This window comes from Eschrichtius robustus, chromosome 17 (genome assembly GCF_028021215.1).
Source record: "Eschrichtius robustus isolate mEscRob2 chromosome 17, mEscRob2.pri, whole genome shotgun sequence".
Taxonomy (NCBI): Eukaryota; Metazoa; Chordata; class Mammalia; order Artiodactyla; family Eschrichtiidae; genus Eschrichtius; species Eschrichtius robustus.
The window spans coordinates 55,669,354-55,692,073 of NC_090840.1; the positions used below are offsets into that span (position 1 = coordinate 55,669,354).

Below are 22,720 nucleotides of genomic sequence, written 5' to 3' on the forward strand. Positions count from 1 at the left end.
TTCAGTATGAGACAGGCTAATAAATTAGAGTAAATCCATTCAATGAAATGCTTTATAATCCTTAAAGGCAATGAGGCATCTCTATATGTGAATTGATAAGGAAATATTGTATATAGACATATAATTATGTGCATATGTGAAAAAGCAAGGTACAGGAAAAAAGTGTGTATGTAGGCTACCTATAGTAGATAGGTAGAGAGAAAGAGAGAGTTTGATATAGATGGAAATCCATAGGATATCTCTTTAAGGATAAAGATTAACTTATATTCTCCTGAAGCCCTGGAGGTCCTGAAATTGGTAATACAAATAAGAGAATAAAATAAGAAAAAAAGTTAATGTTCGAACTGTTATTTTTCAGTCATTCAGATCATATTGCTGCTAAGGCATTGCATTTTGTCCACTAGTTTATTAACACCTGGAGAATACTTGATACTTTTAGACATAAAAGGCAATTCCTGACCTTTGCAAAATTATGGTTTATTTAAGCAAGTAAAAATAACATATACATGAAAAGTTATGTATACATTTTAATGCTCAATATATTTTAATTGCTAAACTGGATGTAGGTTAGTTCAGAAAGAGGGGAAGAGGGGAGATCAGAGATACCTGAAACTATGAGACAGGAATGCACAGGATATGTGGGCCTTGTATTGATCCTTGAAGAATTTGGATACATGCAATCAGAGGGGAAAGAAAACATCAGGCCACGGAGAAGAATCGGAACTTTGTAGTACAGTCAGGGCTTAGGAATGGACACTGTAAGCAAACAAGCTCAACCAGAGGTAGGGAATCTGGGTTTGGAAATATCAATGTTAGTTTATAGGGGGACCAGAAAGCAAGGAAAAGGCCTTTGATTCGATGTGATAATAAAGAGGAAGCCACTCTGTAAAACTCAAAATATTCTAATATCTTCTTGATAATTCTCTTTGCTAACATTTATTTTGAATCTTTGGCATAAAAATGTTCTTTCTTTCCTTAATGCATTTTATTCTTCACTTTATGCCTATTATTCCTTATAATGCCTTTAGTGGAATTACAGTACATAATGTGTACCTCATTACCTGCACAATACATCATTTAAACAAAATCCAATGGTCTCACCCAGTTTGAAATTATCCTATAATGTTTAGTATCACCTTTGAGCTCCAAGCTCTCTTTTCTCTAGGCAAAGCAATGTGATTCACTTATGTACACGCAATAGTGTTTATGGTCAAAAACGCTTAATCGTTTTCCTTTCCTATTCCAAGTATTTTTTATAGGTTTACTGTCTAAAGTATGGGATATATAAAAACATACTTTTATTGTATGGTAGATTGCTTAAACTGATATTCATGGAATTTTAACATCTTAAAGATACAAAAGTATCTGTATTTATAGACTAGGTTATGAAAACACTTCTTTTGCTTAAGTCAAATCACTTTACAAAAATTCTTTAATGCTATATAACTAAATGGCAAAGTAATTTCAACTAAATGAACATATGAGAATATAGTATTCCTTTCAGCTGGATTTGAAGCCTAGAATCTTATTCATGAATAAAATGAATAAAAAAACAATAAAAGAATTATTTTGATAAAGTATAATCCCAATAATCCACTGTTTTGTTCAAGTATTATTCACATTTTTAATGAATCTGCCAAGTGAAGGGTCTTGTATTAAATTCACATACCATTTTCCTTAACATTGTGCTAAAAGAGTAACCTAAAGAGTACAGTTGTGCATTTGCTTATAACTTACAATCCTGGCTGGGCATTCAGGGAAAGTCAAATCATTCCATATATTTTGAAACATTTCTATAGCCATAAAGACATACTCTTTTTCCCTTTTGACAAAGAGGCAGAATGTGGCTCTTAGTAATGCTAGAATTTTGGCTGAAAGCTAGAAATTCGTACTTCAGTGTGGAGACTGATATTGGGATTAGTATAAAGATTGTGAATCATCACAATAAACAGAAAATTTAAACTTGCCTGAAGATCATAAAGATATTTCCTCTGGAACGTTTGCACTGATAAGCAATGAATCGTTTAAATGTCACTTAAGAGAATAACAAGCCCACTAACAAGGCCTTTGAAAAACTCTGCATCATAAAAATGCAAACAGAGACTTCCCTGTGGCGCAGTGGTTAAGAATCTGCCGGCTAGTGCAGGGGACACGGGTTTGATCCCTGGTCTGGGAGGATCCCACATGCCACGGGGCAACTAAGCCCATGCACCACAACTACTGAGCCTGCGCTCTAGAGCCCATGCCGCAACTACTGAAGCCTGAGCACCTAGAGCCTGTGCTCCGCAAGAAGAGAAGCCACCACAGTGAGAAGCCTGCACACTGCAAAGAAGAGTAGCCCCAGCTCGCTGCAACTAGAGAAAGCCTGCGCACAGCAACGAAGACCCAATGCAGCCATAAATAAATAAATAGATAGATAAAACAACAACAACAACAACAAAAACTCTCTCAAAGAAAAGTGAACCAGACAGAGTTAATTCAAGACTATTGCAATAGGGAAGAGAGACTGAACTCAACTCTGCTGAAACAAAAGGCAGGAAGGTTTTTAAGTGCTGGGATGAGCTAGTAGAAAAGTACTGGAGGATATTAGGGAGAGGTTGGTCGATGTGATTAGGCATCTGTCTTTGCTGATTGGTACTTATAGAAGTTAGGCTCCTGTCCTCCTACAGAGAGTGGGCAATAGAGTGCTATCTCCCTTTACATTTACATTTCAAAGGGATGGCTCTCAGGTCCTGGAGAAGAACATTCCTGGGTTGTAAAACTGGTCTGGGAGGCTGGAAGAAGGGCAGAGAATGAATTTACGATGGCAGTTTTTCTAAGGTGAATGCTCTAAGAAAGGGGATGTCAGTGGCCCACAGTTAAGAAAAAGCCTGTCTAAAGTTTAGTCAGGCTGAAGGGAATGATAAGAGGCTGTCTTGGTCGACTCTTCACTTACATTAAGGAGTACCATGTACACCGACAATATTTGACCATTTTTGACGTACAAAAACAACAGTTTCGTATGGCTTGATCAAAGATCCTGGATCAAATTTCTTTGCATGTTATTTCTTAATTTTGCAGAAGCAAACATATCTGGAACTGTGGTCTTTGTTATGCCCTTTCTCACTCTAAAATAGAGTTGGGGATGGTTTTATATGTATTTACATAAATATAGTGTGTATACGTGTGTGTGTTTATCAAAAAGAGGTTAAAAATTAAAGCTGGCAAAATGCAAAAATGGATTAGCACTAAAAAAGCAGACCTCAAGGCCTTATATAGTTCTTAAAGAAATATCATAAATTTGTTTCAAAGCTTCCCATAAGTTAAAGCAAGGAAATAAGCATAAGTTGCAATAATGCGCCCCTGTTGTTGAATCGGGTTCAAGCAAACCAGATTGAAGCAAACCAGACGTTTAGGACAATGGTTTTCCCGGTGTTGAGATCTGACACATTTTTCCATTGAGTACTTGTGAGGGCAATATTTTTGTGTTGGCTAATGTTTCACCTAATAGCTGATATCACAGGCCTGGTTTTTGCTTGTTTACTTATTATTTTCTTCAGTCATGTCCCTCAGTGCAAACTCTTGGCCAAACACCAAAGTATAATTCAGTAAAAGTAATTTAGTTAGGTATTAAAATAATAACATCCAGACATACGTTTCTCTAAAGATAGAATTAAGAATATCTAGAAGGATGAATTGTGTCAGACAGTATTACATACTTTTTGGGGGGGAGGGGGGGGGTGGTAACCAAACCCTTGATAAGAATCAGGTAATACAGATTGTGAGAGTTTGCAGTTACCAGTTTGGGGAGCAGAATTTGGGGTTCCCATATCCTTAATAGATGTAAGCCCATATGTGTTAACAATTACCCAACGGCAGGATGGACTTGAAAGCTTCTTGGACTGTAAAATGCTTTAAGATACGGACTTTCTAGCTGCTTACGCCACAAGCAGGCAGGGTCTACTAAAATTAGAATCCGTTAGAATTACGGTACTTTCTCTGTTCCGCTGTAGCTTCTTGTATGCCTTTGAACGTACACGACGATTTACTTTTTGTGTGATGGAATCTGTGTTAGACAGTGAATTCTTTGTGAGCAAAGACTATATTTTATTCATCTTTGTGTCCTTAGTACTTAGTTAGGGCCTTGTAAATAGTAGGGCACAAAAAACCTTTTGTTGATTCTAGGAGTGACTTAAGAAAGCTGAAGAAGTTTGATATTTAAAATTACATATCAAATGTGTAAAACTACCAGTGAACAATGGATCAATTCCACTTCCGCTCTGTCCCATGTTTGTCACTTTGCAGTAGGTGCAGCATCATAAATATTGGGGGTAAAGGCCATAGAGTCTCAAACATGATGGCAGACAGTTCTAGTTTTCTCACAAGACCCACTTCCCCCCTCTTCCTTTCTAATAGGCACCTTGGTTTGTGGGTTGGACAGATGGCTGCCTAGGATAATGGCTGCATTTTCCAGTCTCCCTTAGAATAGGAGTGGTCATGTGGCTACACTCCAGTGAATGAAATGAAAGTAGAAATTTCATGCGTAAATTTTAGGGTGCATCCTTCTTTCCCTCTTCCTATTTTCTGCTGGCTGGATGCAGGCACACGCCCTGGACTCAGCAGCCACTTGGAGCATGATGGGGAGCCACGTGTTGAGACTGATGAAACAACAAAAAAGGAGCCTACGTCTCTGGTGTCCGCGGAGTTGCTATATGCACCTTGGACTTGTTAAGACTCAAGATTTGTTTTTGAAACTTGCAGCCAAACCTAGTGGTAGTAGTGTGGGGCATGTTTTCTTTAGAAATCCTTCCCAAATCTCTTGAATGGGTTGGAAGCCCCTCTTCTGTGCTCCCATGTACTCTGTGTAAACCTTTCTTATCCTATTTTATTACAAGTATCTTTTTTACATAAAACTTTTTTTGAGGGCGGGAACAATGTCTTATTCATGTGCCATTTATCTTTATCCCTGAGCTGTACCTAGGATAGACTAAATGCACATAGTATATGTTCAGTGGATGTTTGTTAACACTACTGGATTAATGACCTAAACTAATGAAAGTGCCTAAAATAGTATCATGGAATTAATTGCACCCTCAGAAAATTTTTGGTTCAAGATCATAGAACACTGTACACAGTATATGTTGCAAAAAAGTGTGTGGAACTGTTTGTTATGTAAAAACACACTGCTTACCTCCCATGTGTTGCTCATTATAAATTCTCATTTGCTCAGATGTAGTAATGAATGATTTTTTATTAAAGCTTTGGATATAACAACAATTTGTGCCAAGGAACTTTTTTTTTTCAGTATCTGTTACTGACTAATCAAGATCTTGATCTGATCTTTTTATCACAAGTATATAAAACTGATTTAGAAAGCATAATTGATTGACCCTATGGGGAAAAAATTCAGTGCCTCTAAAAAATATATTCTCTTCCCTCCTTGTATTCTCTACTTCAGGGAATTAACATTTTATTAACCTTTCAATTTATTTTCAAGAAAAAGCATTCAGCTCATCACAAACTCGATTTGATTTTCTTTGGTTTATGACATGTCTTATATTTTAAGAAAAAATTCATATTTTCTTTTGTGTGACTTATACCATGACAAAACTATTGACCTGGATGAAGTAAATCTGTGAAAAGTTATATAGATCAGGTACTAAAGATATCATTTTCTTCCTTTTCTTTCCAGGTCTTCTCAAACTGTGAGTAACTAAGTGGTTTGTGCATCATTGCGGTAGCCAAGCTAAAGTTCCCGGCGGCCTTGTCTGCTTGATCTACTCATTCCCTACTCTGAAACCAAGAGAAGACTGTGCCACAAGACTCCTCCAGAAATTGCTACAATGTCTGTATCTAATTTATCATGGTAAGTGAATGGCTTCCTAACTTTAAAGGCAAATACACGTATATCATGAAGCAATATTTTATAAGTTGTATGGTCAGAACTAAAACAGGGAGGGAACTTAAAAATCTGTTTTCAAGAAATTGTTGTCCTGTGTTAGGGTGAGGAAGGCAACCTAGAATTAAAAGTTTGACACTTTCAGAACCATGGTGTCTGGGGACTCTGGAAAGGGTTCAAGCCTCCCACTGAGTCTGCGTGATATCCACTGCCTTTCTTTTCAGCACACCCTGGGGGAGAGAGGGATAGGAATATAATATCCTTTCAACATTCATATCCTCTGTGATATGCCCAGATTCAGGACTAACAAGTTGTAAGCGTGGCTCTAAGGGTAGGATAGACATTTTCTCATCAATACTTTTCTCCAGACTTCCTATTTCAACAGACCTACCCAAATTAAACTGAGTAGAACTCAAATATGGAAGAGAAATTTCCTTTATAGATTCATACCTCTAAACAGCTGGCATTCTGAATAATCTTTGACTTACACTTCATGTTTAAAATCTGTTCGTGGTTTTAAAAAAGCATGAAGATATTTTTCTGGCAAATAATCATCAACTTTTCCTTGGCAATGAAGAGCAGTACTAGCAGGGATGAATTTTAAGCCATTTTATTGAACCTTGGATTTTTTCTGTATATAAAGAGCTGAACAAGTGATATTATACAAATTCACGGTATTCAATATGTGAATGTCAGAAAAACCTGGTAATCTTTTCTGTTTCCTTAAGAACCCATCTCATCCTTGTCTTCAATTTGTGCCGGAACCATAGATAGCATCAGATTAAAGACTAGTTTCTGCAGTGTAATTCCATACATTTAGTTTTAGTTAAGTAAGCAACTTCTTTAGGGCAGAGGATGGAATCATTTGTTTAGATTTAGAGTAGTATTTCTGAGGGACCCATTTTTATGGATGCCTCAGACTATGTCCTTGGGTCCCTACTGGGTGCTAAGGATCTCAGTTTGAAAAAAAATAATTGAAGAAGCTGACATATATTCTGTAAAACTAAATGAAAAAAACATTTAAGTTATGAATTATTACTGCAAAATGTTTCCTTTTATATTATTATGAAAATAAAATTATCATTAAAATTTAAAAACTAAACTATTTCTGTAAAACTTGTGAACCCATTCAAACCCCTGGGAGATATTAAGGACACACGTATTTAAAAGAATTATACGCCTGGCAGACGTGTGTGGTGGAGGTGAATCCTCAAAAAGAAGACTGCGTACCAAAGAGGAAAAAGAAAGAGAAGGAGGAAGGGGAGGGGACAGAAGAGGAGAAGGAAGAGGAGGGGGAGGGGGAAAGGAAGAGGAGGGGGAGGGGGAGGGAGAGGGTTGGGGGAAGAGAAGATGAGTAAGAAGCGAGAGAGGGGGAGGGAGATTAAAACACACATGTGATTGTCATAGCTTAAGGTAAGCTGTGGCGTGGCGTGGCCTGGTTCACAGAGTCAGGACAAGGCTGACACAGGAGCCTGTCCTTGGTTTGTACCTCAGTGAACAGATACCTTGATGTAAGTGAACTCCACACAAAGAGAGAGATTGTATCCTGTGGTTCCAGTCCAATTGTCCAGCCTGGCTCTTAGAATTTAGTGGATGTTCTATAAATGTGTGCTGTGTGAATGAGTGAAAAAAAAAATGCAAAGCAGGTCATTCAATGGGAAATTAATGTTTTTATTCGAGAAGAGAATTTAAAATTTAAAATTTAAATGAGAGTATCTTATAGATTTCATATATCTGAAATTTGTTAGAATTCTTTCCATGTTAAAGGTTCAAATTTTACAGAGATAATTCTTGGATATTTTCATTCGATGGTATCCTTAATTCTGGCCACAACTGATGTTCCACGTTAGATTTCCATATAGGGAGCTCTTAGTTTGTTTTACCAGTGTCACCCCTTCATACCAACTGTGTGCCATTTGGCACTTCCATTCTCCCTCTTAGAATTTGGGCTCCCCACGTACTGGCAAGAAAGGAGTATGGAAAGGAAATCTAAGATATGCAAAACAAATCATTGATTTATTTCACTCACACCCAGTTTAGAAATCATTAATCTTCTTTTTTCACATTAACCTTTGTAATTCTTCTATATTTCATAACATTTCTCATCTACAATTTGGGAAACATTATCTTATAAATATTTGAATACAGAGGCATGGTAACTCATCAATTCTCTATGAGAATTTCTCACAGATCTACATTAATTTAGTGAAATTATTATAGTCTAGGGTCTGGCTCTCTGTTTTGAAATCCAGAAACTAAGATGTGAAAATACTGACATTGGAAAATAAACTGGGTTGCCAGACTACTAATTTAAATAAAATATGTAGGTAATTTTTAAGTTTGCGGGATGCTTGCTTTGGCCTGACCAGTGCATCCTCTAACTGTTACAGAAAACTATCTGAGAATCTAAATCAGAAGTTTGGCTGATGTCACATTGTCATGGCAAGGAGAGTTATATGCTTCCAGAGTTCGAAGGAAACAGGATAGGCTGTGCCTGGCAGGATTACCTGTCAATAAGGGATGTATCTGCCACATCCCACCATCTGTTTCTCAGGGCAGCTTCTTCATGGCTAGGAGTTAGAGGAACACTGTCAGTGTTTGTCACTCTGATTCGTCTGTTCCATGTCTGCCAGACTCTCCTCAGCTTGGCTTTCTCATTAATGTTAGCACTGCGTTTATCGTCAAAACTTACTTCAATCTGTGAACAGTTTGCTCTGCCTACCATGATTTTGTGCATACCTGACCATAACCATGTGTTGATCTTAAAATTTAACTCTGAGGCCTAATGGGAGAAGGGATGCCTAACTGTGATCCCTACACGTAACCTAGGAATTTAGAAAATATAGGTTAAGATACTTACATTCATATTTACAACTATCCAAGCAATGCTCCCAGCTTTGAAATACCAGTATAAGAAAATTGTCTTTTTACATATTAAAAACAAAAAAATTTCTTGCTCTAGAAGTTATGTGTATGACCCCTAAAAAATACACAATAACTTGGCCCTTTCATGCAGAATCTCAAAAAGAAATACAATCTAGGAAAGTTCCAAATTTCTGGGAAATTATGCAGTGTCAATCAGGTAAGGAGGTTGGTGGGAACTGGTTACGAGTCACACAGGGACACAAAACGGGTGTTTCGTGAATCTTCATCTTTAGTAAATAATTACCAGAGGGAGACAATGATTGAGTTGACGTTGGTTAAGATAGAGACAGAGGGATGTACAGAATCCATTGCAGACGTCCACAGACAGGTGAGAGGTTCCAGGCTATGATCTGAGGGAAAGAATGGTTGCTGGTAGCAGAGATAATTAGCAGGGGACACGAGGAGGTACAAAGAGTTGAGAAAGGATCCTATGTCTATAGCACAAAGAGGGAAAAGCGATGATGCCGAGAAGTGCTTGGAAGAACTTTCAGTGCTTCCCTTTCCTGATAATCATCCTCCATCCCTCCGTTTAAAAATGTTTTTATAAGATATATATATGTACATATATAATATATATAAACATTTTATATGTACATGTATGTAATGTTTTAAAACATACACTTTTTACAACATGCAATCTAAATAAATATTATCAAGAGTGAACATTTACATGGCATTTACCATGTACTAGGCACTTTTTTAAAGATACTTTGTCCATATACTCCTCACAACAACCTTCTTAGGAATGTAATATTGTTATTTGCATTTCCACAAATGGAAAAGTTAGGCACAGAAAGTTAAGTAATTTGCCCAATATGATACAGCCACTAAGTAGCAGAGTTAGGAAATGAAGGCGGGCAGCCATTTAGTGCTCCTAACCACTAAACTACCCGTCCGGAAACTCTCGGTGTGAAAACAATATCCCTGCTCTGCATGTGTGGCTTCAAAGCAAGCGCCCTAGTTCCCATTTCCAACCAGAATGCTTCCCTTAATGTCCTCCAATAGGGATATCCTGGAATCTCTCCTGGAAGGAAGGGAGTGTGCGGACCGGGAACCCTAGCAGACATTAGCAAGGCAGGATGTGGAATGAACCCCCTGATTTCTGAGGGGCGGTAAGGAGGTTGTTGCTAGCAGAAACTTAGTTGAACTTCCAAAATTCCATAAAGTGAGCTAACTACTAAATATAAATATAAACTACTAAATATAAATCTTAGTTCCACTTGTTATGTTACAGGCTAGAAATTGTCAGGTTTTCAGCGTAATACCAAAGAAGCACAACAAGGAGATGCCAGCTCTTTGCTGTAGTTCAGCTGAAATGGCTCTTCAAGTGCTCATCTCATAGAGACCCTCCACTACTAAATCCAGTACTTTCTATCTCCCCAGACCATCTTGCACCCTCAGCTTGCATTATTTTAGTGTTACTGTACATATGTAGGTCAGTATTTAGAGAGAGATTCTAGTAGTGGCTCAGCTTACTTTGCCAAATGACATCTCTTTGACCCCAAATTATTTTTCATTGTGATGCCTGCACACACTTCAGCTTTTGCCGCATGGTATCTTAAAGACATTATGGCACCTGACAGAGGTGAAGGTAATTCAACTAGAGCCAGGTAAGGGAGGAAGAGGACAGTGGATGAAAGTAAGAAGCCAAATAGGCAGTCAAAATCAGTTGAGCATCTGTAATGTGCCATGTGCCGAACACAGAGCAGTGTTGGTGGAAAGTAATAACTGCTCTTACAGGAGCTTGTAGTTTGGCCAGGAAGACTAAGTGAGGTTGACCCTTGAACAACGTGGGTTTTAACTGCACAGGTTCGCTTATATGGGAATTTTTTTCAATAAATACAGTTGGCCTTCAGTATCTGCATATGTGGAAACTGCGGATGTGAGGGCCCACTACTGGACTTGAGCTTGGTGGGTTTTGATATCCTTGGCAGGTCCTGGAATCAATCCCCTGCAGGTAGCGAGGGAGATGACTATACTCAAATAACTGATTTAATGTGATAAGCGCTCTAAGAGGATGTCCAGGGTGTTTTGAAAATCAAAATGGATATTTGTTTTTTCTGCTTGGGAAGAAATGCCTTGTTTTTCAGAAATACAAATGCACCTCTTGCATTTGTTCCTAAAAATAAAGAAATATGCTAATTACAAAGAGTTAAACGCTATACAACTATAAAGCAGAAATAAAAAATGAACTAAATCCTGTCATTCATAGAAAGCCACTGTTATAAATGTGAGATATATTCTTTTCTACATATACTCACATCTTTTTGCAAAAATGGACTCAAACCATGCATGATATTTTGCCATCTTCTGTTTTCACTGAACAGTTTCTACAGCCATCTCTCTATTTGAAGGGTATAAAGTGACATCATCACGTGTAAAGTCTGGTGACATTGTATGGCAGTACTGTTATTTATTTCAGCCATCCAGATTGGACCTTCGTATGTTTTCTAATTTTTGTTTTTACTATTGTAAATATTGATACTTCTCGTGAGATGAAAATTATTCAAACATTGCTGGGTCACAAGGTACTGTGCCGTTCAGAGTACCTGGCGAGGCCCTATCCTGTTGCAGCTCCTGGAATTGCAGACATCAAGGCTATGGAGAAAATACGGGATTTCTGAGAAAGTGTCTTGTCAACTCATTTCCTTATTTATTTTAGAAAAGGACCCATCATGTACGCTAAACCTGTCACCAGATGTTTAACCTCATAAACATTGAAAATGTGCTGGTAATTGTCAAAGAAATATTTTCTTATATTTGACTAATATAATTTTATCAAAAGTCAACAAAATATTCTATCACGCATGCCCATAGGTTGGAAATATAACAAAAGTCTGAATTCTGTAAGTTATTGATATATTGACTAAATTTAGAAGCAGTGAATGGTTTTTATTGAATATGCCTGTAGTATAAAATGCTATTATGAATGTGGGGAAGTTCAGTAATGCTCTAATAGGAGATTAAAACTAATTTGAATTATCTTCTTTATCCAAATATAGTGTGTTAGAATCCTAGAATTGAGAAAGATGCAAAATTTGGTTTGTCAGATTATTCACATTATTTATAGTATTTTTATCTAAGTTCTTCTTTAATGAATAAACGAAGAAATGTATCATTCCATATCATTCTTTGGCACCTGCATTTAGGAGAAAGAAATATTCTGGAGAGATGGAGCAACCTATTTATTCTAAAGAAGGGGGAGAAGGGGAAGAATCAGGATCTTTCCTCAAATTGGGAGATTGGGATTGACACATATATACTATTGATACTATGTGTAAAATAGACAACTGCTGGGAACATACTGTATAGCACAGGGAGCTCTACTTAGTGCACTGTAGTGTCCTAAATGGAGGGGATATATATATATATATATGTATGGCTGATTCATTTTGCTGGGCAGTGGAAGCTAACACAACATTATAAAGCAACTCTACTCCAATAAAAATTAATTAAAAAAAGAAATAAATATTTAAAAAATTGCCTTAGCTACTCTTCTGCAAACTACTTGTCCTATTTACACTGTTAAATAGTAGGCTCTCAGGGACAGGATCTGCAGTGGCAGAGGAAGTAGAGATTTGAATTGTCTCTATTTTTGGAGGGATTAGAACTCACAGGGGGAAAAAATGTGGTTAAGTAGAGATTGCAAGGGAAGTTTTGACCCTGAGTTTTACAGTAAAGGTTAAAAGTCAATTGTCAACAGCCTACTGTTGGAGAAGAGGGAAAAAATAAAAAGGTTACACATAAATATAAAGCTAATACTTTGAACTGAAAAAAAGACGAGAGCTTCTGAGTGATAGGACAGGCTTAGCTGGTTAGATACTGTGAGTATTTCTCAGTGTGGTAAGTGAATGTTGAATGAATGACTAGTATATTAAGGTACTGGGAAGAGAGAGTATGTGTATAAATATATACGTTCTTTTTCATATTCTTTTCCATTGTGCTTTATCACAGGATATTGAATACAGTTCCCTGTGCTATACAGTAGGACTTTGTTGTTTATCCATTCTGTATATAATGGTTTGCATCTGCTCATCCCAAACTCCCAGCCCTTCCTTTCTCCACCCCCGACCCCCGACAACCACAAATCTGTTCTCTATGTCTGTGAGTCTGTTTCTGTTTCATAGATAAGTTCATTTGTGTCATGTTTTAGATTCCACGTATAAGTGATATCATATGGTATTTGTCTTTCTCTTTCTGCCTTACTTCACTTAGTATGATAATCTCTAGGTCCATCCATGTTGCTGCAAATGGCATTATTTCATTCTTTTGTATGGCTGAGTAGTATTCTATTGTATATAGGTACATCTTCTTTATCCACTCCTCTGTCGATGGACATTTTGGTGGTTTCCATGTCTTGGCTATTGTGAATGATGGAGTTCAGCTTGATTTTAAAACTATTACAGTTCAACTGAGAAAAAAAAAAATCAAACACTTTTCAAGTCAGTTGGATTGTCATTAAAAGAGTTAGATTTATTCATTTATACTTGCTTTTATGTTTTTTTCTAAAGAATAGGTTTATTGTTATGAGTTGTATAGGAATCTAAAAATAATTCCTGTACAGAGAAATATTAGTATATTTTAATTGCATTATTTTTATGTAAATTAGAATTCTTTATGGTTATATTCATCCATTTCTTCATTCAACAAATATTTTGAGTGCCTGCAATGTGCAATTTTCAGTGCTGTGGATAGAATAATAAATGAAACAAGCCCCTACTCTCATTAATATTACCTTCTAGTGCTGAAGACAAATAAACAAATTAACAAATATGTTTTATAATATCAGATAGTGGTAAGGATTTTGAAGAATAATCAGCAGAGTGAAAATATAGAGTGATGGCAGGCATGGGGAATTGGTGAAGAAATGCCTCTTGGGCAGGTGGCACTTAAGTAGAAAGGGAATGAGCTATACAACTTCCAGAGGAAAGCCATTTCAGGCAGAGAAACAGAAGGACAAAGGCCTTGAGACTGAAATGTACCTGGTGTGTTTGAGGAATCATCAAGGAAGCTAGTTTGGTGGAAACAACCAATAGAGGGGAGAGTCCTAGGAACTGACTGAGCTTGGAGAGGTAGCAGGGACCATGTAGGTCACCAGAAAGACTGAATTATATTCTAAGTGTGATGGGAAACCTTGCCCTCACTTATCACATTATAGGCAAAAGTTCATATAAAATATAAATTTAGAGAAATTCAGTGTTGGGAAGAATTGAGTGTTGAGACCAGAGTCTTAATCTGATTTCTATTTAAAAGGACCTCTCTGTGATCTACAAATTTTATTAAAACAGTTTATATTATATTCTGAATATAAACGTACAGCAGATATGATTAATGAGATGTAATAATGAAAGGTTTTTAATGAAAAACCTTTTTTCAGGAAAATAGCCTGTGTCTCCTTACCATCCATTTTAAAAGATCCAACAAATCTAATACATCTGAATAATTAGGGGCATGATATAAAAGAGATTTCATCTACAGAAATATTCTATCTTGCATTAAGGAGCCTTTCAGAAGAAGGTGAATGAATGCTTTTGTAAATTGTGGAAATTGAGAATATAATATCAATTATCGGACCTTTGGGTTCAAGATGGCGGAGTAGAAGGACATGCACTCACTCCCTCTTGCAAGAGCACCAGAATCACAACTAACTGCTTAACAGTCATCGACAGGAAGACACTGGAACTCACCAAAAAACACACCCCACATCCAAAGACAAAGGAGAAGCCGAAATGAGACAGTAGGAGGGGTGCAATCACAATAAAATCAAATCCTATAACCACTGGGTGGGTGACTCACAAACTGGAGAACAATTATACTACAGAAGTCCACCCACTGGAGTGAAGGCTCTGAGCCCCACGTCAGGCTTCCCAACCTGGGGGTCTGGCAACGGGAGGAGGAATTTCCAGAGAATCAGACTTTGAAGGCTAGTGGGATTTGATTGAAGAGCTTCAACAGGACTGGGGGGAAACAGAGACTCCACTCTTGGAGGGCACACACGAAGTAGTGTGTGCATCAGGACCCAGGGGGGAAGGAGCAGTGACCCCACAGGATACTGAACCAGACCTACCTACTAGTGTTGGAGGGTCTCCTGCAGAGGCAGGGGGTGGCTGTGGCTCACCACAGGGACAAGGACACTGGCAGCAGAAGTTCTGAGAAGTACTCCTTGGCATGAGCCCTCTCAGAGTCCGCCACCAAAGAGCCTGTAGCCTCCAGTGCTGGGGCGCCTCAGGCCAAACAACCAACAGGGAGGGAACCCAGCCCCACCCATCATCAGACAAGCAGATTAAAGTTTTACTGAGCTCTGCCCACCAGAGCAACACCCAGCTCTACCCACCACCCGCCCCTCCCATCAGGAAGCTTGCACCAGCCTCTTAGATAGCCTCATCCACCAGAGGGCAGACAGCAGAAGTTAGAAGAACTACAATCCTGCAGCATGTGGAACGAAAACCACATTCACAGAGAGATAGACAAAATGAAAGTGTGGAAGGCTATGTACCAGATGACGGAACAAGATAAAACCCCAGAAAAACAATTAAATGAAGTGGAGATAGGCAACCTTCCAGAAAAAGAATTCAGAATAATGATAGTGAAGATGATCCAGGACCTTGGAAAAAGAACGGAGGCAAAGATCGAGAAGATGCAAGAAATGTTTAACAAAGACCTAAAAGAATTAAAGAAAAAACACCTAGAAGAATTAAAGAACAAACACACAGAGATGAACAATACAATAACTGAAATGAAAAATACACTGGAAGGAATCAATAGCAGAATAACTGAGGCAGAAGAAAGGATAATTGACCTGGAAGACGGAATTGTGGAATTCACTGCTGTGGAACAGAATAAAGAAAAAAGAATGAAAAAAGAAAGAAGACAGCCTAAGAGACCTCTGGGACAACATTAAACGCACCAACATTCGCACTATAGGGGTCCCAGAAGGAGAAGAGAAAGGACGCGAGAAAATATTTGAAGATTACAGTCGAAAACTTTCCTAACATGGGAAAGGAAATAGCCACCCAATTACAGGAAGTGCAGACAGTCCCAGGCAGGATAAACCCAAGGAGAAACACACCAAGACACATAGTAATCAAATTGACAGAAATTAAAGACAAAGAAAAATTATTAAAAGCAACAAGGGAAAAACGGCAAATAACATACAAAGGAACTCTAATAAGGTTAACAGCTGATTCCTCAGCAGAAACTGTACAAGCCAAAAGGGAGTGGCACGATATATTTAAACGGAAGAACGTACAACCAAGATTACTCTACCCGGCAAGAATCTCATTCAGATTTGATGGAGAAATCAAAAGCTTTACAGACAAGCAAAAGCTAAGAGAATTCAGTACCACAAAACCAGCTCTACAACAAATGTTAAAGGAACTTCTCTAAGTGGGAAACACAAGAAAAGAAAAGGGCCTACAAAAACAAACCCAAAACAATTAAGAAAATGGTAATAGGAACCTACCTATTGATAATTACCTTAAATGTGAAGGGATTAAATGCTCCAACCAAAAGACACAGGCTCGCTGAATGGATACAAAAACAAGACTCACATATACACAGTCTACAGCAGACCCACTTCAGACCTAGGGACACGTACAGACTGAAAGTGAGGGGATGGAAAAAGATATTCCATGCAAATGGAAATCAAAAGAAAGCTAGAGTAGCAATACTCATATCAGATAAAATAGACTTTCAAATAAAGAATGTTACAAGAGACAACGAAGGACACTGCATAATGATCAAGGGATCCATCTAAGAAGAAGATATAACAATTATAAATATATATGCACCCAACATAGGAGCACCTCAATACATAAGGCAAATGCTAACAGCTATAAAAGAGGAAATCGACAGTAACACAATAATAGTGGGGGACTTTAACACCTCACGTACACCAATGGACAGATCATCCAAAATGAAAATAAATAAGGAAACAGAAGCTTTAAATGACACAATAGACCAGATAGATTTAATTGATATATATAGGACATTCCATCCCAAAACAGCAGATTACACGTTCTTCTCAAGTGCGCACGGAACATTCTCCAGGATAGATCACATCTTGGGTCACAAATCAAGCCTCAGTAAATTTAAGAAAATTGAAATCATATCAAGCAATTTTTCCGACTACAATGCTATGAGATTAGAAATAAATTACAGGGGAAAAAAATGTAAAAAACACAAACACATGGAGGCTAAACAATACGTTACTAAATAACCAAGAGAAATCAAAGAGGAAATCAAAAAATACCTAGAGACAAATGACAATGAAAACATGATGGTCCAAAACCTATGGGATGCAGCTAAAGCAGTTCTAAGAGGGAAGTTTATAGCAATACAGTCCTACCTCAAAAAACAAGAAAAAACTCAAATAAACATCTAACCATACACCTAAAGTAACTAGAGAAAGAAGAACAAACAAAACCCAAAGTTAGTAGAAGGAAAGAAGTCATAAAGATCAGAGCAGAAATAAATGAAATAGAAACAAAGAAAACAGTAGCAAAGATCAATAAAACTAAAAGCTGGTTCTTTGATGAGAGAAACAAAATTGATAAACCTTTAGCCAGACTCATCAAGAAAAAGAGGGAGAGGACCCAAATCAATAAAATTAGAAATGAAAAAGGAGAAGTTACAACAGATACCACAGAAATACAAAGCATCCTAAGAGACTACTACAAGCAACTGTATGCCAATAAAATGGACAACCTGGAAGAAATGGACAAATTCTTAGAAAGGTATAACCTTCCAAGACTGAACCAGGAAGAAATAGAAAATATGAACAGACCAATCACAAGTAATGAAATTGAAAATGTGATTAAAAATCTTCCAACAAACAAAAGTCCAGGACGAGATGGCTTCACAGGTGAATTCTATCAAACAGAGTAGAGCTAACACCCATCCTTCTCAAACTCTTCCAAAAAATTGCAGAGGAAGGAACACTGCCAAACTCATTCTACAAGTCCACCATCACCCTGATATGAAAACCAGACAAAGAAAGAAAATTACAAACCAATATCACTGATGAATGCAAAAATCCTCAACAAAATACTAACAAACAGAATCCAACAGCACATTAAAAGGAGCGCACACCGTGATCAAGTGGGGTGTGTCCCAGGGATGCAAGGATTCTTCAATATATGCAAAGCAATCAATGTGGTACACCATATTAACAAATTGAAGAATAAAAACCATATGGTCATCTCAATAGATGCAGAAAAAGCTTTTGACAAATTTCAACACCCATGTATGTTAAAAACTCTCCAGAAAGTGGGCATAGAGGGAACCTACCTCAACATAATAAAGGCCATATACAACAAACCCACAGCAAACATTATTCTCAATGGTGAAAAACTGAAAGCATTTCCTCTAAGATCAGGAACAAGAGAAGGATGTCCACTCTTGCCACTATTATTAAACATAGTTTTGGAAGTCCTAGCCATGGCAATCAGAGAAGAAAAAGAAATAAAAGGAATACAAGTTGGAAAAGAAGAAGTAAAACTGTCACTATGCAGATGACATGATACTATACATAGAGAATCCTAAAGATGCCACCAGAAAACTGCTAGAGCTAATCAGTGAATTTGGTAAAGTTGCAGGATACAAAATTAATGCACAGAAATCTCTTGTATTCCTATACGCTAACAACAGAAGATCAGAAAAGAAATTAAGGAAACAATCCCATTCACCATTTCAACAAAAAGAATAAAATACCTAGGAATAAACCTACCTAAAGAGGTCAAAGACCTGTACTCAGAAAGCTATAAGACACTGATGAAAGAAATCAAAAATGACACAAACAGATGGAGAGATATACCATGTTCTTGGACTGGAAGAATCAATATTGTGAAAATGACTATACTACCCAAAGCAATCTACAGATTCAGTGCAATTCTTATCAAAATACCAATGGCATTTTTTTACAGAACTAGAACAAAAAAAATCATAAAATTTGTATGGAGACACAAAAGACCCCTAATAGCCAAAGCAGTCTTGAGGGAAGAAAATGGGGCTGGAGGAATCAGACTCCCTGACTTCAGGCTATACTACAAAGCTACGGTAATCAAGACAATATGGTACTGGCACAAAAACAGAAATATAGATCAGTGGAACAGGATAGAAAGCCCAGAGATAAACCCACGCACCTATGGTCAACTAATCTATGACAAAGGCAGCAAGGATATACAATGGAGAAAAGACAGTCTTCAATAAGTGGTGCTGGGAAAACTGGACAGCTACGTGTAAAAGAATGAAATTAGAACACTCCCTAACACCATACACAAAAATAAGCTCAAAATGGATTAAAGATCTAAATGTAAGACCAGACATTATAAAACTCTTAGAGGAAAACATAGGAAGAACACTCTTTGGCATAAGTCTCAGCAAGATCTCTTTTGACCCACCTCCTAGAGTAATGGAAATAAGAACAGAAATAAACAAATGGGACCTAATGAAACTTAAAAGCTTTTGCACAACAAAGGAAACTATAAACAAGACGAAAAAACAACCCTCAGAATGGGAGAAAATATTTGCAAACGAACCAACAGACAAAGGATTAATCTCCCAAATATACAAACGGCTCATGCAGCTCAATATTAAAATACGAACAGCCCAATCAAGAAATGGGCAGAAGACCTAAATAGACATTTCTCCAAAGAAAACATACAGATGGCCAAGAGGCACATGAAAAGCTGCTCAACATCACTAGTTATTAGAGAAATGCAAATCAAAACTACAATGAGTTTTCACCTCACACCAGTTAGAATGGGCATCATCAGAAAATCTACAAACAAAAATTGCTTGAGAGGATGTGGAGAAAAGGAAACCCTCTTGCACTGCTGGTGGGAATGTAAATTGATACAGCCACTATGGGGAACAGTATGGAGGTGCCTTAAAAAACTAAAAATAGAATTACCATATGACCCAGCAATCCCACTACTGCACATATACCTAGAGAAAACCATAATTCAAAAAGACACATGCACCCCAATGTTCACTGCAGCACTATTTACACTAGCCAGGTCATGGACGCAACCTAAATGCCCATCGACAGACGAATGGATAAAGAAGTTGTGGTACATATATGCAATGGAGTATTATCAGCCATAAAAAGGAACGAAATTGGGTCATTTGTAGAGATGTGGATGGACCTAGAGACTGTCATACAGAGTGAAGTAAGTCAGAAAGAGAAAAACAAATATCATATATTAATGCATTATGGGGAATATAGAAAAATGGTACCAATGAACCGGTTTGCAAGACAGAAATAGAGACACAGATGTAGAGAACCAACGTATGGACACCAACGGGAGAAAGCGGGGGGAGGGGGTGGTGGTGGTGGGATGAACTGGGAGATTGGGATTGACATATATACACTAATATGCATAAAATAGATAACTAATAAGAACCTGCTGTATAAAAATAAAATTAAATTTAAAAAAATATCAATTATCCAACTTATATTTTACATTTATTTTTAAATCTCCCCCCACGATAAACTTTGACTAATTTATAAACACAAAAGTCCATTAAACAATGAAGTGTCTGTTTTATACTGGTTGTTTATGTGTGTGGTTTTAGTGAGGAATCAGATATAATACAACATTCATCCATGTGTTAACATGTGTTTTGGAGAGAATGTTTGTATTAAAGTACTAGATGTTCTTTCTCTGGAAAATACTTACGTTTAAGATTATGACCTTTCTACCCTTTTGGTGGTACAGTGTGATTTCTTTTATGGTACTGGTTATAGATGTAAGTTAGGTTATTGTTCTTTATGTCTTTATTTGGCAAAATTAAAGTTGGAGACAAGGTTGATCCCACTCCTCCCCCATCTTGTGTGTGTGTGTCTCTGTGTGTGTGTGTGTGTGTGTGTGTGTGTGTGTGTTTTAATTAAATTGGACCATAAAAAAAAGTCAGGAACTTCTGGTGTACTGGGAATTATTTCAAACTGGCTTCAATCCAAAGTATTAATTGTCAATGGCATATCAATCCAGGTCACAGAAGAAATCATCATGGATACCTTCCACCTTCATTTGGCACTATAGAGGTGTAGATTCAGTGTATTGAGAAAGCTTGAAAATGACTTTATTGCCTGCATGGGATAAAATGGTCTTACAAGCGTATAATATCCAACCTGTTAGATTCTTCTTTTGCTAGACCTATGCAAGCCTCTGCCTATATAAGGAAGCATGGCTAATCCATCCTTCCTCTTGGACGTACTATTTGATGTCTAGGAAGTATCTCTGCAGGGTTATAATTACCACTTTCCTGCAATTTGGTTTTAGTCATATTTAACATTTATGCATTTTCCTTCTCCTTTTAATAATTGCATTTTCTTTATCAGATAACATTAAAGTTTTTCTACTGGTGGTTCCGCAAACTCATTTTTTATTATGAACAAAATCAGTTAGTTCATCGCTCAATGCTACTTAACTTATTAATGCTACTCCCAAGTAATAAGAAATATCTATATTTCATAATAACTAAACTTGAACTTTGGAATGTTTTGAGTCTCCAGAATTGTAAAGTTAACTGCTCTCACATTCACATTGACAGAGGTCACATAAATGATATCTGGTGAATTGAAACTATTAATTATAGAAACCACGTTGAATTCAAGTGAACGTTTTCCTTTGATCTAGGTCTGCTTAGATAAAATGGTGCATGATTTTACAACTTCCGTGCTAAATATTCAGGCCAGCTCAGCGACAGTAGCAGAGAGAGAATAACCTCCTCTGACAGATGATTTCTAAAGAGCTAGGCGCACCAGGCCTCCCTTGTTCAGCTGAGAGCTCATGGTAGAAAGTGCAAGTTCTGACACTCCACCATCTTTTCTGACTGGTACATTTCACACAGGAGAGGTGCTGTTGTTCCAGATGGTTTTTCAGCTTTATGCACACTAGCTTTGTGGACTCCTGCTGTAACCGAAAATTGGTTTTACGCCAACATTTGACAAAGAAATTAGATTAGGTTAACTACTCTTTGGTTTTAGATTACTGATATAAAGTGCTTTCATGAATATGACAGAAGAAATTGAAATTCAAGTTAAGTGATGTCCCCGGGTAAATTTTCATTTAGTCATTTTCCCTGAGGTTTTTATAGTATCATAAACTTACATGCAGATACAGAATTTGCATAGAATCAAGCTCATTGAAATTTTGATGATCTTTTTCAGTCTATAATCTTTTTAGTGTTTTTATGGAAAACTAGCTAGATATTTGAAGTGACTGTAAAGATGATGATATGAAAAGATTTGAAAGGCATCTATTAATTCGTCTGCATGGTGAAAGCATTCATTATGTTTATTAACTTCTGGGTTCTCATGAACTGAGTAAGAGAAAGTAATTTTCTTGAGGTAAGGATTTGCTTGATATTCCTCCATAATTTTTCCAAGTTCTAAGCATTTGGAGAATAAAACAGACATATCAAGTACATACTATATTTGGCAAGTTGTAAATGTGATTGATAGAAGCATTGAGCTATAGCTGTTACCAGAACATATATTATGAGATGTCTGAAACGTCAGCTTCCCAGTTAAAATGTATCTGGACAGCCAACTGCTAGGACAGAGATGAGGTCATCTTGCACATTGTTGGCACCTGGTACTCACCAGATGCTTTGCACTCATAGCTAGCTGAATGTTCACCAGAGCATTCAGTCTAATTCCCTAGGCACTGTAATGGACAGGATATATATAGTATGGGTGGAAAATCTTGTTTAAAAAAAAGTCCAACATTGGAACAGCAGGTAAAGTGATTTGACTGTCATAAAAAGCTAGTCTGTGTCTAATGTATGATAATGTAAGAACTTTCCTGATATTTGAGAAAATAAAACAGCTCTGTTCCCATCCTGAGATCTTGAGTTTTAACCTCTACACTTTGGAGAAATTTCCTCAGATCCGTGTTCTGTCATCTTCTG

General features: G+C 37.2%; 1 protein-coding gene across 3 annotated transcripts in view; it reads left to right on the forward strand.

Annotated features, from left to right (window-relative positions):
- The window catches only part of OXR1 (oxidation resistance 1), a 452,616-nt gene that overhangs the window by 75,218 nt on the left and 354,678 nt on the right, over nucleotides 1–22,720 (forward strand). For all 3 annotated transcript variants that reach the window (XM_068525406.1, XM_068525409.1, XM_068525407.1), the window contains exon 2: nucleotides 5,672–5,845. In XM_068525406.1, coding sequence (XP_068381507.1) covers nucleotides 5,843–5,845 — 3 coding nt within the window. In that variant the 5' untranslated portion in view covers nucleotides 5,672–5,842. The remainder of the gene's footprint in view (nucleotides 1–5,671; nucleotides 5,846–22,720) is intronic.